Source organism: Mesoplodon densirostris, chromosome 1 (assembly GCF_025265405.1).
Source record: "Mesoplodon densirostris isolate mMesDen1 chromosome 1, mMesDen1 primary haplotype, whole genome shotgun sequence".
NCBI lineage: Eukaryota > Metazoa > Chordata > Mammalia > Artiodactyla > Ziphiidae > Mesoplodon > Mesoplodon densirostris.
The window spans coordinates 33,113,264-33,131,782 of record NC_082661.1 but is presented as its reverse complement, the minus strand read 5'-3'; the positions used below and the strand labels follow the sequence as shown (position 1 = coordinate 33,131,782).

Genomic DNA, 18,519 nt, shown 5'->3' with positions numbered 1-18,519 from the left:
TGTTTTAGGTATAGGTACCACAAGGAAAAAGACATGTCTCAGTGCTCTTGGAGCTTGTGTTCTAGAGGAGGAAACAGAAGGAAACGAGCATTTGCTGTACAGAGCGATAAATGCTATTAGAGAAGAAATGAATGTGCTTTTGGGAGCACTCAGCAGGAGGCCTGAGGTGAAGGGGAGTTGCAGGGGCTTCCTGGGGAAAATGATGATGACTAGCAGAGTGAAGAAGGGTGAGCAGGAGCTGGTCTAGATGAAAGTTAAGGAGGAGAATGTTCCCAGCACAGAGCGGGAACGGCAGGCATGAAGACCTGCAGTGGCAAGCAGATGTCTGCCAAGGAGCTGAAAGGCCAGCCTGGCTGCTGCCAGGGAGTGAGCAGAGGACAGTCAGAAGCCAACATCACCAAGGCAAGGGCTGCCATAATCAAAATTGTAGTTTTAAAAGCCACTAAACCGGGCCTCCCTGGTGGCGCAGTGGTTGAGAGTCCGCCTGCCGATGCAGGGGATACGGGTTCGTGCCCCGGTCTGGGAGGATCCCATATGCCGCGGAGCGGCTGGGCCCGTGAGCCATGGCCGCTGGGCCTGCGCGTCCGGAGCCTGTGCTCCGCAACGGGAGAGGCCACGGCAGTGAGAGGCCCGCATACCGAAAAAAAAAAAAAAAAAAAAAAAAAAAAAAGCCACTAAACCCTTTGTCAAGTTGAATATATAAATATAAAATTCATAGTTGCTTTTGACTTGTATCCCTACTGATTTCTTTCCTGTGGGTTAATGGCCCTTGATCTTCTGCCTTGTCGCACACATACCGGAATAAACCACTATCTGTGGTGAACACTGTTGTTGTTTTTTTTTCTTTTTTTCTTTAAATTAATTAATTAATTAATTTATGGCTGTGTTGGCTCTTCGTTTCTGTGCGAGGGCTTTCTCTAGTTGTGGCAAGTGGGGGCCACTCCTCATCGCGGTGCGCGGGCCTCTCACTATCGCGGCCTCTCCTGTTGCGGAGCACAGGCTCCAGACGTGCAGGCTCAGTAATTGTGGCTCATGGGGCTAGTTGCTCCATGGCATGTGGGATCTTCCCAGACCAGGGCTCGAACCCGTGTCCCCTGCATTGGTAGGCAGATTCTCAACCACTGCGCCACCAGGGAAGCCCTGTTTTATTTCTTAATCACAATTGAGAACACAAATTTGAGTGTGTATGATGAGAATATGGGTATTCAGAGATGGAGTTAACAGGGAAATCCTCTCGAAGTTTTAAAGGATATGAATTCCCTGAAACGGGCCTTTGCCTGAAAAGAAAATAGACTAACACTCCATAAACTTATCAAGTCAACATAACCCAGGCCTCTTTTTCAGGCCTGAAAGTGGCCTAACGAATCCGTAAGAGTTGCCAGGATAGGGGTGCAGGGAATTGTTTTGGAGGGGCAGACAGTGGTTGGTGACAGCAATCAGGGAGTTCAGTTTACCTGTCCTGACTGTGATAGTTGGTGGCCCCTGTAAGATGATGCTGCAGTTTATGCTTCCCTTTCTCCAGTATCCCTCATCTCCTGCCGTGTTCACTGTGGGGAAGTTCACTGTGCTTGAGCCTATGCTCTAATGTAGTGGTTCTCCAACCACGGCAGGCATCAGAACCTTCTGGAGGGCTTGTGGAAAAATGGATTGCTGGGCCTTACCCTCAGAGTTCCTGAATCACTGGGTCTGAGGTTGCTGGTCTGGGGGCCACATTTTGGGAGCCACTGGCTTAGATCATCATCTGACAGACTGAGCCCCCTCAAATCACTCACGAAATTTTCTAAGACCTAGAGGCCTAGCAAAAGTTTCCTTCTTTTCGTACAACCCTCATTCCACTCATGAGGGGGAAACATCCGTCCGTGTCTCTATAGCTCCTCTATTTCTCAGCTCAGAAATATCCTAAGTTAAAACCGCCTAAACCCAACCCCTCACTCTTGTCTATATGAGCCCTGAAGGGAGGGGAGGAATGGGTTAGGTAGTGGGGAGGGGCTTAGAGAAGTCCTCTCCTCCTCCCAGAAAATCCTGCTCAGGGGGCAACATGGGGAAACATGGTAGAGCATTGCTCTCTGCTGTTGCTGGGGTGCCTGGGGCAAAGGCTTGGAGACGGGGAGATTGAAATGGACTCTGCATGTATGTGCGAGTGTGTGCACATGCGTACATGCAAACACAGAGACCTGACTCCCGCCTGCTGAAAGGAACAAATAATCAAAGAAGGAAGATGATACACCATGTTACAAGAGTAATAATAACAGTAGTATCTGATCTTTGTTGAACAATATGTGCCAGGCTTTACAGGTATTACTTTATTTTAAAATCTTTGCATGATCCCAGGGAAGTAGGTACTGTTATTGTCCCTTTTTAAAAGAGGTGGTAACTGAGACTCACAGAGGTTAAGTGACTTCACCAAGGTCACAGTTAATAAGTGGAAGATACCAGTGCAGCTTCCAAGATTATCTGGTAGAATCAATAAGCATGTCAAATGCTTGTGTGAATAAATGGATGGGGGTAGCAGATCTGTCTTTTTCTGTCATGAAAAATATCTTTTGTAAATCCATTCTCCCTTCCATGCCCTGGTGAAGTAGTATTAAAATCAAAGGGAACACTGTGATCTGTGTTACCTTTGTGCCTCTACCACTGAGTGTTTTTGCCACATGAGACGGGTTTAGGTTCACCCTCATTATACTCAGCACTCCAAGGGGCAACTGACATAAAGATGGTCTCCCTAGAATCTTTTCTAACTTTCAGTTTTCTGTATTTCAGCCTGAAGAAATAATTTATTCTGATACTAATAAAAGCATGGTAGAAGATCTAAAGAACAGGTATGATCTCTATTTATATATTATGATTATCATGTTTTCTCTCTAACCTCTCATTCAGCCACCCTTCAGTCCTCTAACCCAGTCTCTCAAAATACCCATTAGATTCAGCAACAGAAGCATGAAATGGAGATTATAATAGTTACTTCCACTGAGTCATCTATCTCTTGGTGCATGCATCAAAGATCAGCCCCGCTGCTCTCCGCGGCACTTCTTGAAAAAACATGCCAAGTTAAATATGGTTGCATCTGGAAAACATTGTGGGCTGCCGTTAGGAAGTTCTCAACACAGACACCTGTTGAGCCGTATAGTAATAATAATGCAGTAGCTAACACTTCTTGAAAGGACAGGAAGGTAAATGGCCCACAACTTGGTGTGTGGCAAAAACAGCCAAGCTGGGTGGCGGCAGCATCAACACTGTCCCTCATAGGCCCCCTCCCCTCCCCCTCCCCCCACCACACACACACACACACACACACACACACACACACACGTCCGGAGGAGTTGTTGAGTCAAGCCCAAAGGGTCACAGCCTTGCAGCAGACCTCACTCCTACTCCAGATGTGTCAGAAGCTTCTAGATCTGACTACCTCCAGTGACTCATGCTGACACAGCAGGCTGGCATGTAAGCCGCTACCAACTAATTGAAACAGAATATGACAAAAATCATTTCACCACTCCCTTTTCTCACTAGCACACAACTCTCACCTCTTATTCCCCTCCTTCTTCCCCAACTCTTAACAAAAAAGGAATAAAAGCACTAGGAAAATGGTCCCCAACTTCTGGTTTTCATCAGAAATTGATTCTAGAACTATTTTAAAAAATAGGTGCCAGAGTCCAAGACCACACCTGTTGAATCACTATCTGGAAGACAGTGAAATATTTTGATAAAGTCCTACAGGTGATTCTGGCATATAGCTGTGACTGAGACTTTCTGCAAACTCGAAACCACTTAGTTACTTTATAGATTCGGCCAAGAGGAGAGGCCCAGCAGCTTCTTCTGTAGCACACAGTGATTCTGCCCAGAGGAGAAGCTTCCATCAACCAACTCACACTGTGCTCCACTTCCTCCCCTCCCCAAAACAGTTCCTCAGCAGGCACTGTTTTAGAGGTGGCATAGGTAGGCAAAACTCCCTGCCCTTGTGGAGCATACATTCTGGTAGGGGAAACTGCTCATCATACTGATCAGTCCAGTGCTTCATTTCCTCCCAATTCTGCTTGCTGAATTAACTGATCCAGTTACCCCATTCCTGCTAACATTATCCCAGACGAGATATCTGAATTTTTATAAAGGCATTTCTTGGAAACACAATGTCTTATGTCAAAGGAGGGTCTTGGAGAATAGGAATGCCAACCCAGTAATCAGATGGTAGGCAAATCACACCCAGTAGGCAGCTGCCTACACACAGGTAACTGGAAAAAAGATGTGCCTTTGAGAGCTAATTGCTGGCTACCCCAGGAAGCGTCTTGCTTTCTCAAGCCAAGCAAGAGCCTGCTCTCTCCTGGACTTGATTAATGTGAATGATGGCAGATATCCCTAGCCATAGAGGTCTGGTTTTCTCCTAAATCAAAAAAGTATCATTCTCATACTTGAGAAAAAGTGACAAAACTTTTTTCACATTTATTTAAATGAGTTGTAATTTATCATAAAATAATCTTCGCATTCTTACCTTAGGATTGAAAGAACTCTGAAATATAAAATAATGGAATGGCGACCTAAACAGCCAACACGTTGGAATAGACAATGTACTTTCATTTTAAGACAAATCCTTCCTAAGTTAGAGCTTGGCACCGGAAACTTTGTTTCATTTGAAGAAGAGAGTGAATTTGAAAGACTGCTACAATTTTATTGGGTTTGTATATGATTTAATGCATTAATGTCAGTTGTTTTATCTATGTTATTAATTGCCAGATGATACTAATCTTAAGTATCCCTGAAATGCCTTTTATCTTGATCTTAGGTGATACATGCTATGTCATTAAAATGCATTTACTTACAGGCTGAGAAATTTCAAATGTAGTGAGTAACTAGTACCATGACCAGATTGCATGACATTTTCTTGGAATCAGTTTTTTAATGTATAAACCACAAACTTTGGAAAGAGATACCCAAAAGGAAGCCACCTGCAACTAAGAAACTAAAAAATGATTTCTAGATGGTAGTAATAGAATGGATTCCATGTCCTTGCTTCTGGGCAAGAGGACTACAGGCAAGCTTTAATATCTTCTACATGCAAATTATTCTCAAATTTATACATCCAGCCTGGACTCCTGACCTCCTCTCATATATTCACCAGCACATTTGACATCATCCTGGATGGTAGAAAGGCACTTCAAACTCAGTTAAGTCCATAATCAAACATGGTGGGCATCTGGTGTATTGTTCGGGTCCTTCTTTTCTTCCCCTATGATATCCTTAGTTCTGGAATCCTCTCACCTCCTTTTCCCTATGAAGTGTTCCAGTGGGTTTTTGGAAGCCCCAGCCTCCCAAAAGTGATATTCCTTCCCTCTACTATCCCGTAGACTAGAAGATGTCTCCTCGGGAAACCCTCTAAGAGAAGAAAGGAAGGAATCTGTTGGGAGTTCATACTCAGGCTGCCAGGGAGGGATCTGCAGGCACTATTCTTCATGAATAGGGAGGAAGTTGTTTTGTTTTGCTTTCTTTTTAATAGAATTAGGGGGTAAAGAGATAAGCAAAGCATAGTTAAGTATAAGCCAAGGTTTAAAACTTGGAGTTCCTTTGTAAAATTATCTGCTATTTAATAACACACATTCATAAACCTAGACCGAATCCTGCAGCTTGGGTTCAAATCCTGGCTCAACCACTCATTAACTTTGACCAGATTACCTAACTTCTCTATAACTTCTACCCCACGGCTCAAGATAAACAGGAATAAAAAGAGTTACCTGCTTTGTGGTTGTGGTGAGGTTTAAGTGAGCTGCTTAACCATAGCACCCAGCACTTAATAAATGTTAACTATTATTTGTATCCTATGTGGCAGCCATTGTGCTAGACACTTAGGGTTATGACAGTAAACAAGACAGATACAACCTTGAGCATTCACAGAGACTGTGGGCTAGTTAGAGAAATAGACCAGAAAATGAGTAATTGCAGTATATTTTATTAAATAAGCTAGGAAAGGACAGTGTCCTATACAACCACAAGAGAAGAGCACATCAACAGATTTAAAGATCAGGAAAAACCTCCTAAAGTAAGCAAACTAAGTCTTGAAAGAAGCTAATGATTGTCCTTTGTATATTCTTAAATAGATAATTTTACGTGGGACCATGTTCTGTATCCTTTAATCCTGTCATATAGTTATCAATAAATATAAACTGAATCAATGTTAAATAAATTCTTCCAAAATGCTCCCTTAAATCTGTCACTTGTAGGATCAAGGTTTCCTTGTTGGCAGTTTGCTATTCCAGAAAGGGTGCAAATATGTGGAATGTTAAGTGTGCAGGCTCTGGCATTAGACAGACCTGGTTCTGCTCCTCTCTCTGTAAAGTGGGGATTATAACAAAGCCTACCTCATAGGGTTGTTTGAGGATTAAATATGTATGTGAAGTATTTAGCATTGTGCCTAGAACATAGTAAGCACCCACAAAATGATAACTATTATTATTATTTTATGACTTCCATTTCTTTGAGGCTTCTGTAATCTCTTTGCATACAGTAATTCTTCATCACCTACGTGATTGTAATGTGGTTTTACGTGTTATTCTGTCATTTGTCTAGGTCGCAGGATTTCCTATCCAGATGCCATACACTGATGTACAGTCAGTTATTGATGCTGTGTATCAAACTGGAATTCATTCCTCTGAATTTCCACAGACAGAATTTGCTTTAGCTGTGTATATTCACCCCTACCCAAACAACATATTATCTGTGTGGGTCTATTTGGCTTCATTAGCGCGATATCAGTGAAAAGGAATAAGGGAAAAGGGAAAGATTGTACATAGGTCCCCAACCAGAAGCCAAACTTTTCTAGTACTTGGGATTTTCCTATTTATCCTCAAATCCAGACAAGTGTGAGCCCAATTTTTGGTTCACTTATAGAGTTGGGCACAAGACTCACTCCCTGAGTCTTTGAGGACAAGCATAAATGACCTCCTCACCGGAGACCTCGTCAGGGAGGACACTTTGGGAAGTCTGGCACCTTGGGTCGCTGTCTAAGGTAGGTCTTATTCTGGGAAAGAAGCAATTCTGGCTTCTCTCTGAGCCAGTGTTACTCAAATTGGGGGCCCCACACCACCTCCATCAAAATTACCTGGAAAGCCTTATTGAAAATGCAGAATCCCACATCTCATCCAGGACCTATTGAATGGGGATCTCTGGGAGTACAGCTCCAGAACCTACATTATTTTAAACAAGCTCCCCAGGTAACTCTCTTGACCAGTTAAGAGTGAGAACCCAGCCTTATAGAGTGTCGTCTTTACTGAAGTGAGGCTAGTACATTTGATGCTGGTTCTGATGGAATTCCAGGCAGAAGTTATTCAAATAGAAACCCAAGGTCATTGCTTCTCATGAGATAGAAGATTATTTCACTGGTTAAGAATAAGAGGGAAATATGCCATGTTGGGTTGAGGACAGCTTCTGGGGGCTTCTCAAAAATTTTCTCTTTAGATGCTACTGACCTGAAGTCATTTCATCTCCAAGAATTTGGAAGGGACTCCCAGGAAACACTACCTAAATGCTTTCCTGATTCTGTGAGAAAGGGAGAAAATGGTCTTACCAAATCCCAGAGCTCCTTTTTTTCTTAATGAGCAGCCCCCCATTCTGCCTCTGACACTTTTCTGCTGCTTTTCTTTCACAACGGTGCACCCAAGGGACCCATCTAGGGCCTCAAGAAAGAGTGGTTATGTATCTAAGTAGGAAACACTGTACTTTCTTGTATTTGATTGTTCTGTGCTTCATTGAGAAGAGTATTCATACAGTTTATTTAAATGTTACATAACAACTTATTTTTTTAATCAAAAGATACAGATTTCCAAAGGTTTTATATGATGAGAGCAGTTTTATATGAGGTAAAAGTAATAAAAAGAAAATTCACTTCTCCCAATGTAGTAGCACTGGGGCTTCTTGAGTCACTCCCCCAAGCAGAGAGCAGAGACCCCAAATTCATCCTCAGGGAACCCTCAATCTGTATCCCCTCCCCCAATATACCTGCATAGGTTGATGCCAGAGAAGACCTCATTTATTTGCAGGGTGTTAGTCTTGGACCAAACTCAAGATTACCAGAAGAGTAGAAAGAGTGGGTATGTGGGTAAAGAGAATGCTTTCTCTGCAAGGTTAAAACCTAGTTATATATGTCCTCTGGCATGCATGAGAAAAATGATCAGAATTTTTGTTTTTATTTGAATGTTTGTGTTTAAATGCTATAGGAAGTTTTGTTATTAACAAGTCTCCCACACTGATTGGGGTAGCACAAAATTGTATCTATGAAAAGACAAGTTTGCCAAAGAAATGCTGAATTCATGCAGTTCATTTTTGTGACACACTGAATGTTTACATAGCTATTTTGTTAATCGTTTGTGGTTTTAGAATTGATAGGCCACTTAAGAGTAAGGTAGAAAGTGTTCACAGGCAAGTGTGTATTGTATTCTGTATTATATGCATTTTTAAATATGTGTATGTGTTTCTCAACTAAAAATTTTTCCTAAATTTTGATTGTCTATAATGAACCATTTTTTTCATTTTACTGTTTTAAAAATATTAAATGTAACATGCAATTATAAAATTCTATGAATCGTTCCACAAATAATTACAAAGCATCCATTATGTACCAGACACTTTATATGTGCTGGAGGACAGTAGTGAAAAGACATTCTTACAAGGGAAGTTTACATTCTTACAAGGGAAACAGCTCATAAGCAAATAAACAGTAAGTAAGTGAGATCATTTCAGGGTATGATGAATGTTATAAAGCAGTGGTCCCCGACCTTTTTGGCACCAGGGACAGGTTTCATGGCAGACAATCTTTCCACGGACGGCGGTGGGGGAGTGGAGGGGGTGGGGTGGGATGGCTCAGGCGGTAATGCGAGCAGTGGGGAGCGGCAGGTGAAGCTTCGCTCACTCGCCCGCCGCTCACCTCCTGCTTGGTGGCCCGGTTCCTAACAGGCCGCTGATGGGAGGCTGGGGACTCCTGCTATAAAGGAAACAAAAAGGTTGGCACGATGGAGAAGGACTTTGCTGGGGATGGAGGATATAAGCAGAGTAGTGAGGGAAGGCCTCTCCACGGAGATAATGTTTGAGCGGAGATTTAAAAGATGATTTATCAAATAGAATTGCATTCAGTTGCATGGAACAGAAACCTAATCACAGTAGCGTAACCAAATAGGGATTATACAACTGCCAAGTGCGGAGGAGGCCGTCCAACTCTAGTGCAGTAGCTCTGTGATGTCAGAAGTGTACTCGTCTTCATCCGTCTTCTTCACCATCTCTAAGGAGACTTCTATCCTCTTTCTCAGTGGCTCTCAAACTTCAGCATGCCTAAGAGTCACCTGAAGAGTTTGTTGAAACACAGATTGCTGGGCCTAAGCTTCAGAGTTACTGATTCAGTGGGATCTGGGGTGGGGCCTGGTAATTTGCCTTTATAACAAGTTCCCAGGTGATACTGAGACTGCTGACCTGGGAACCACAGAGGCCATAGCCTCGCAGTCATTTTCATGACAAGAAAATGCAGAAAGGGAAGGAGGAGGTAGAAAAGGCCGCTGGTTTAGCTCTTTTAAAAGGCTTTTCGGCAGGCTGTGTCCAGTAACTTCTACTTATATTCCATTGGCCAGAATTGCATCACTCCTGGCCACGAGAGAGGCCGGAGATCAAGTATTTTAAATGGACATACTGCTCTCCCAATAAAATCAGGGTTCTGTTGGTGAGGAAGTAGGGGAGGATGGCTTTGGGTAGGCGTCCGTGGCTTCCACAGTTGAGAGGAAGCCAGTCATGCAAAGACCTGTGGCAAAAGCATTTCAGGCAGAGGAGACTGCAATTACAAAGGCCTCTAGTCCAGAAAGAGGCTTTTATGGAGAGGAAAGGGTAGTAGCACATAAGGTTGGAGAGGTAGACAAGGACCAGATCACATAGGTCATGGTAAAGAGTTTGTATTTTATTTAAAGTATAATAGCAAATCCATCATTGAAAGATTTTAGGTAACCGAATAAAGTAGTATTTTTCCTTTTTTATATTTGAGAATACTTTAAAATTATTTTTAGAGGTACTTATTATTTGTGCATAAAAATGATCATGTTTTAAAGAGCAGGTTTTCTTTTTCTTTTCCTTTTCTGCTTGGGTCCCTGTCCTACTATTCTCCCCTCCTCCACCCACATTATTCACTCCACCCACCCCCTCACCAACAGGTATCTTCCACTTACCAACATTCTCATGTATACATATATACATATATGCATATGTTCCTGTTTGTTTTATAAAAATGGGACCACATTGTGTATGCTTTCCTGCATGTTATTTTTGTCCTTCAAAAATAGTGAAAATACTCCAAGTAAACTAATTCATTCTTCTTAAAAGATCCATATTATTCTAAAGTGGGGGCAGGACCACTACGTGCACTTAAGCAGTGTGCCACACAACTCACAATTTATGTGCAAGGACCCCTGGAGTTGTATATTATGTGACAACCCTGGTTGTGAATATTATCTATTATAGTTTATTCATCATTCTCCTACCGATAAGAATAACTTCTGATCCAGTTGATCAAAGTGTTGTTTAGTTTTTCTATATCCTTGCTGTTTTTCTGTATACTAGTTCTATCAGTTACTGAGAGAGGAGAATTGAAGTTGCGAACTGTAATTATGAGTTTGTCCATTTCTTCTTTTAGTTCTATCAGTTTTTGCTCCATGTATTTTGAAACTCTGCTGTTAGATGCACACAGATTTAGAATTTATGCCGTCTGGTGAATTAACCCATTTATCATTGTGCAGTGTTCCTCTTTATCCTTAGCAATTTTCTTTGCTCTGAACTCTATTTTGTCTGATGTTTATATAGCCACTCCAGCTTCTCTGGATTAGTGTTTACCTGGTGTATATATTTTCATCTTTTTATTTTTAATGTATCTATATAATTATATTTGAAGTGAGTTTTTTGTAGATAACATATAGTTGGGTTATGTTTTCTTTTTTAATACCTTTTGACAATTTCTTTTTTAATTGGAATATTTAGACTGTTTACACTTAATACAATTATTTATGTTTGGACTTAGGTCTACCATTTTATTATTTGTATTCCATTTGTTCCATCTGTTTTTGTCCCACTGTTTTCTCTTTCCTACATTATTAGGTTATTTGAACATTTCTTAGTATTTCATTTTAATATATCTATTATATTTTTTACTATACCTTTTTGTATATATTTTTAAAGTTTCTTTGAGGATTGTAGTATACATACTTAACTTTTCATAGTCTATTTAGAATTTTTTTTTACCACTTTAAGTGGATTGTAGAGCTATTACCTCCTTATATGTTTCTCTTTTTTTTAGGTTTTTATTTTTTCCTTTTTATTTTTTAAATTTTAATTTTATAATGGAGTGTAGCTGATTTACAATATTGTGTTTCTTTTGGGTGTACAGTAACTTGATTCACTTATACAGAGACATCTATATATTCTTTTTTTTTCTTTTTCCTTGCTTTTTTTTAAATTGGGGTATAGTTGTTTTACAATGTTGTATTAGTTTCTACTGTACAGCGAAGTGGAGTTCCCTGTGCTATGCAGCAGGTTCTCATTAGTTATCTATTTTATACGTATTAGTGTATATATGTTAGTCCCAATCTCACAATTCATCCCACCCTCCTTTCCCCCCTTGGTGTCCATATGTTTGTTCTCTACATCTGTGTCTCTCTTTCTGCCTTGCAAACTGGTTCATCTGTACCATTTTTCTAGATTCCACAAATATGCGTTAACATACTATATTTGTTTTTCTCTTTCTGACTTACTTCACTCCGTAGGACAGTCTCTAGGTCCATCCACATCTCTACAAATGACCCAGTTTCCTTCTTTTTTATGGCTGAGTAGTATTCCATCGTATGTATGTACCACATCTTCTTTATCCATTTGTCTGCCGATGGACATTTAGGTTGCTTCCAACCACTTTATATATTCCTTTACATTTCTGCCTTTATGCCATATATATATATTTTAATATAAAGAATTGTCTCATGCAATAATGAAGGCTGAGAAATCCCAAGATCTGCAGTCAGCAAGCTAGAGACCCAGGGGAGCCAATGGCATAAGTTCCAGTCTGAAAGCCAGGGGGCTCAAGACCCTCAAAGTGTCAGTGTTTTTGTTTGAGTCTGAAGGCTGATAAAGATCTGTGTCCCACCTCATTAGCAGTCAGGCAGGAGGAGGTCCTTCTCATTCACAGGAAGGTCCACCTTTTTGTTGTATTCAGGCCTCCAGCTGATTGAATGAGGGCCACCCACATTAGGAAGGTGTGATATTATGATATAATAAATATATATTTGATCTTTGTCTCAGTTCTGACACAAGAGCTTCTAAAACCCTTGGAATTTCCTGAGTGATGGGGGTGAGAGAAGTATCTTTTGATATTCATGAGCCCCTTTCAAGCATATACCTGCGTTCATGCTAACAAGGTACCTCTTGGAGGTCCCCTAGATAGCTTCAGGATAGGGGCTGGAACAAATGCATGATTATTTAAATCACTGGCCATTGGTAATTAACTCAATATCCAACCTGTCCCCTCTCCCTGAAAGTCAGGGAATAGGGCTGAGAGTTCCAGCCCTTTAAACACATATAAAGAAGAGCTAATACTTAACCTTCTCAAGCTATCCCCAAAAAATTGAAGAGGAGGGAAACTCTGAAAGTCATTCTATGAGGCCACCATTACCCTGATACCAAAATCAGACAAAGACACTAAAAAAAAGAAAAAGAATATTCCAGGCCAATATCTCTGATGAAGATAGATGCAAAGGTCCTCAACAAAATATTAGCAAACTGAAATCATTAAGAAGATAGATAGACAGATAGATAGACATGTACTTGCCACCATTTTGTTACTTGGTTTCTGGTGGTTTTTGTAGTTCTTCTCTATTCTTTTCTTTTAGTTTCTTCCCTTGTGGTTTCTCTAGTGGTATGCTTGTGTTCCTTTCTCTCTAGTTTTTGGGTATCTATTGTAGGTTTTGATTTGTAGTTACCATGGGATTTATATATGTTGACCTATAACTGTATCTACTTGTTTTAAACTGGTATTCATTTAAATTCAAACATATTCTAGAAGATCTACATTTTTTTCCTCCTCTCTCCCCTGTTTTGTGTTTTTGATGTCATATTTTACATCTTCATGTTTATCCCTAAACTGTTTATTGTGTTTATAGTTGATTTTACAATTTGTGTCTTTTAATCTTTGTACTAGCTTATTTAAGTGGTTGATCCACAGCCTTTACTGTATATTTGCCTTTACTAGTGGGATTTTCCCTTTTCTATAACTTCTTACTTCTTGTTGTAGCCTTTTCTTTTCCACTTAGAGAAGATCCTTTAATATTTCTTCTAGGGCCGGTTTAGGATTGATGAACCCTTTTAGTTTTTGCTTGTCTGAGAAGTTCTTTCTCTCTCCTTCAATTCTGAATGATAACCTTGCTGAGTAGAGTATCCTAAGTTGTAGGTTTTTCCCTCTCAACACTTTAAATATATCATGCCACTTCCTTCTGGCTTGCAAAGTTTCTGCAGAAAAACCAGCTGATATAGCCTTATGAGGTTCCCTTTTGTATGACTCTTTGTTTTTCTCTTGCTGCCTTTAGAATTGTCTCTTTATCTTTATCTTTTGCCATTTTAATTATTATACGTCTTGGTGTGGGTTTTTTGGGTTCATCTTGTTTGGGACTCTCTCTGCTTCCTGGACCTAGGTATCTGTTTCCTTCTTTAGGTTTGGGACTTTTTTCAGCCATTATTTTATCAAATACTTTTTGGCCCTTTACTCTCTCTCTTCTCCTTCTGGGAACCCTATGATGCAAGTGTTCATACACTTGATGCTGTCTTAGAGGTCCCTTAAACTGCTCTCATTTTTTTAAAATTTGGTTTTCTTTTTTGTTGTTCTGATTTGGTGATTTCCATTATTCTATTTTCCAGATCACTTATGTGTTCTTCTGTATTACCTAGTCTGCTCTTAATTCCTAGTGTGTTTTTTTATTTCAGTTATTGTATTCTTCAGTTCTGATTGGTTCTTTTTATATTTCTAGTTCCTTGCTAAAATTCTCAGTATGTTTCTTTATTCTTTTCCCTAGTTCAGTTAGCATTCTTATTACTAATACTTTGAACTCTTTATTTGGTAAATTATCTATCTCTTTTTCATTAATTGTTTTTTTCAGGTTTTTATTTTTTTCCTGTTATTTTGTTTGGAACAAATTCCTCTGGCTTCTCATTTTGCCTACCTTCCTCTGTCTCTATGAAATTACATGAGGGACTTCCCTGGTGGTGCAGTGGTTAAGAATCCACCTGCCAATGCAGGGGACACAGGTTGGAACCCTGGTCCAGGAAGATCCCACATGCCGTGGAGAAACTAAGCCCGTGCGCCACAACTACTGAAGGCCGCATGCCTAGAGCCCGTGCTCCACAACAAGAGAAGCCACCACAATGAAAAGCTCACATACTGCAATGAAGAGTAGCCCCCGCTCGTCATAACTAGAGAAAGCCTGTGCGCAGCAACAAAGACCCAATGCAGCCATAAATAAATAGATAAATTTAATTTTAAAAAATTAGGCGAAACAGTTACATATTCCAGTCTTAAAGCGTTGTCCTTGCATGGGAGCATTCATCTGCAGTCTACACGTGGGATTTGGTGGGGGAGCTGGATCTGAAGTAAGCACAGGTCATGTCTTCCCCCCAGAGTGTGCTGGCAGCTATCACTTGGTGGGAGATAGGGCTGGAGAGGGAGGGGCTAGAGCCTGAGCCAGGTGTGAGCCAGGGTTTCTCCTAACCTCAGTGGCTGTTACAGCCCTGTGGGGGAAATGGCAGGTCCCAAGGTACTGGAGCAAAAGCCCTGAGGGTTGGGTAGGAGCTGGTTCTGTTCCCTCTAGGTGTGCACTCTCCCTGCTCTCAGCAACATCTTTACCTTAGAGGGGAGCAGCACTAGAGCAAGGAGGGCTAGAGTGGGCACCCGGTGCAGGTTGGGGCTTGTGCTGGGGTGGTTCCAGCACACCAGTCATAGCTCAGGACAGCTCCCCATCCGCCACTTCCGTGAGCACCAATAATGCCCACCCTTGCCCCATTCAGATGCAGTGCTGGGTCCAAGCTGGCCACTCTCCTGGGCACAGCAGCCTTCACCCTAGTGGGGAGCTGCACTGGGGGTAGAGGTGCCAGAGCGGGTGCTTGGCGTGGGCTGGGGCCCATGCTGGGGTGGTCATGGGAAACTGACCAGAGTCCTGGGCAGTTTCAGTCTGTTTCCTCCACCTTTTCCAGTAGTAAACAAGCATGGGTGCACTTTTCTTGAGCAGAGTCTAGGTTTCGTATAGCCCTCCTGTTAGTCCCACTTGTTTTCAAACCAGCTAAGGGAACTCTTCCTGGTGTCGGACCCCAGGGCTGGGGTGCCCAATATGTGGTTCAAACTGTTCACTCCCCAGGGAGGATCTCTGAGCCCTTGTAATCTCCCTCCTCTTCTGTGTCCCCTTCTAGGGGCACAGGTCCCAGTTCTCTTCCTTTCGTACCTGACTCTGTGTGGAGTCAGCCTTGGTTGTATAAGAGTCTTTCTGCCAGTCTTCAGTTAGTTTTCAATGAGAATTGCTCCACGTGTAGATGTATTTTCGATGTGTACGTGGAGGCGGGGGGGTCCTTGTCCTTCTATTCCACCATCTTAATCTCGGGCCACACTGATATGCTTTAAATTTAAAACCTTTACAACTGGATAATGATCAGAGCTTTATGGGGAGTGTTAGGCCTCTTTCACTGTAGAGGACTTTGCAAAATGTCCTCTCATGTCTTTGCAAGAGCAAGGAACCTAAAATGTTAAAGTCAGAAGCAATCTCAGTCATCACTCAGTTCACTTTATAGATGAGGAGGGCAGTGACCTGCCTTAAGGCCACTCCACTAAAAAGCAACAAATCAAGAACCAAGAACCAGATTCCAGGGCTTCTAACTTCAAGTCATTTGCATCCAGTCAAATATGATGTAGACATTGAAAGGAATTCTGGATGTTCCATTATGGAATGTTCACCAGAATGTATCGTATGACAAAAGCTAGGGACACAACACGGTGTAATGTGTTACCATTTGTGACAAAATGGGGCAAGGAGATAATGTACATGCATGGTTATAAATATCTGGATATCCCTGGAAGGAAAGAAAAGCAAATAGTAACAATGTTGCCTCTAGGAAGAACTGGGATCAAGGGAGGGAGGGAGAAATGCTAGTCATCAGATACAGTCTTCTACTGTTTGAATGGTTTACCTTTTGCATGCATTAATTTGAATAATGAGTGAACTATTTAAATAAACAATTTAAAATCAGTAGCTTTTCACTGTCTAAAGTTCAGTGAGTTACAAAAACTCTGCAGACTCTGGTACCCTCTCATCTCTTGCCAAACCCATGTTGTGCCTTATGCTGCAGGCACATGGGTTCCTTGCAGTTTCCTTACTCCGCTCATTAAGTAGAAAGAAGTTCTGCCTTTTTAACTTCCACCCTCTCATAACCTTTACTGATCACTGCTTTTAAGACTTCCTATATCCTCTACACTCCAGGCATACCCTGTCCTTCATGTGCATTCCAAACATGCCTTTTCCTTAGGGCCTTTGCATTTACTGTTCTCTCTGCCTGGAACACTCAGCCTCCAGATATCTGCATGTTCCCTAACCTCCCTCGGGACTTGGCATACGCTACTTATCATAAAACAATGTCCACCCACTGTCACTTTCGTTTCTCTTTTTATGTTTATTTTTCTTCATAGCACTTGTCACTATGTGACTTTGTTGTTGCTGTTCACTTATTCTCATTAGAATATAAACTCTGTATTCTATACAGGGAGCAGACTCAATTTTATTTAGGAATTAAGTAAATACCTAAATTGTGTCCAGCTTGCCCTAAAGGAATTAATGAAGAAATGTAATAAACCTGAATTTTGCATTTTAGGGACACATTGGGAAAATTATATATGTGTGTGTATATATATATATATATATATATATATATATATATATATATATATATACTCTCTCACACATAGACACATGCACACACATGCTAAAATGAATACACATACACATTCCAGTCCTTTTATCATATCCAGAAATCCAGAAATTGTGAGAATGATTTCTGAACACATATCTCCCAGTGAAAAACAGCTTGAAAGTAGAAGCCATGAGAGACAGCCTACTTATTAAACTGATGATTATAGTCTGTGACCCATTCTTCTGAAAGTGTTCTTAAATAGGTTCTGGACATTTAAGTTACTGGGAAGCCAAATTATTGTCATAAAGTTGCTTAGGGCACATGAATTGGAACATGAGGAGGTAGGTACTATTTAAATGCCATTATAAATGGCATGGAGCTTTTAGCCTGATGTGGCCATCTCCTCTCTAGGAAACATAAGATAGGCCAAGGCAGCCTCTCCCCGAATGATGCTGGGCTAGACTGGGCTCTGCCAACTTCTGCTTCTGAGTTTTCCTTGTCTTGCCATTGGTTCCTGAAGCCCTACTCTCCTGAGCATAAGCATTGTGCCACGTGGCTCACATACATATTTGTAGCTGTTCTTCAAGTATATGAAGAGGTCATAACTAAAACTCAGATTCATGCAACATACATTCATTACTTAATTGTAGATCTCTATCATGCATCTTTTGGGACCAAGGATTCCAAGTAAAAGGGTTAGGGTTTCATGATTTATTTTTTAATATTTAAAGAGGTTGATGTACATTCTCGGAAGTGAGGATCACTGTCCTGGGCTGACCATCTACTTCTGTTGTGATATTCCACTAAACAAGTTAAAGTACAGTTGATTAGATTTAACACTTCAGGTCTTACATCACCTTAACTGGAGTTTTTCCACAGTTTTTTTTTTTTTTTTTTCCTGATTTACGACCGCAGATGGTTAATTACATCCACTACAGATTTGACAAGCTAGGTTACTAAAGGTAATCTTCACCGCCTTCATTCAAAGCTTTGGTAATCTCTAAAGCAAAGGAAATAAAGAGGACGAAGAGATTAATTAGGTTTCTAGAAGGAATAGGTTTCGAGGTGGAACTTAAGAGAGAATTTCACAAAGAAAGCAACTTTAGGGGCTTCAGAAACGGGTAAAGCACAAATGGAGGGACTGATAATCCCATCCCTCGCATGTACGGGGCTGTTGTAACGCGAGATGAGGTCGACTGAATCCACTCCGATTAGGGTTTATAAAACGCCAACTTGAGGCATCGGAACTTTCCTCCTCCGCATCGGGGAGCCATCGAAGGTTCTCAGCAGGTGAGAGGCATGACCGGATTGGCCAACGGAAGGATGCTCAGCATTTTAATTTCTCCGGCGCTCTCTTCAGACCTCTGCCCGCACCTCAGTCCGGCTTTGCGGTAGGTGGTGTTGGGGCTCTCGGGCAAAGCGAAGCGCAGGGCAGCGTAGAGCCAACGGGCTACGCTGCCGCGTCCGGCGGTGGCCGCCAAGCCGCTGCCGGGCGTTGCACCTGGGCCCGGCCCGGCCGCCCATTGGACGGCTCCGGATGACCCGGCTGTATCGCGAGACGAGATTGGCAGCGGCGGG

At 41.6% G+C, this 18,519-nt stretch overlaps 1 protein-coding gene across 1 annotated transcript in view; it reads left to right on the top strand.

Moving 5' to 3' along the window:
* CC2D2B (coiled-coil and C2 domain containing 2B) overlaps positions 1–6,744 on the top strand; it is a 104,055-nt gene extending 97,311 nt beyond the window's left edge. Inside the window, 3 exon segments of the mRNA XM_060111475.1 lie at positions 2,761–2,819; positions 4,492–4,669; positions 6,556–6,744. Of these exon segments, the coding sequence (XP_059967458.1) occupies positions 2,761–2,819; positions 4,492–4,669; positions 6,556–6,744 (426 nt within the window).
* The last annotated feature ends 11,775 nt before the right edge of the window (positions 6,745–18,519 follow it).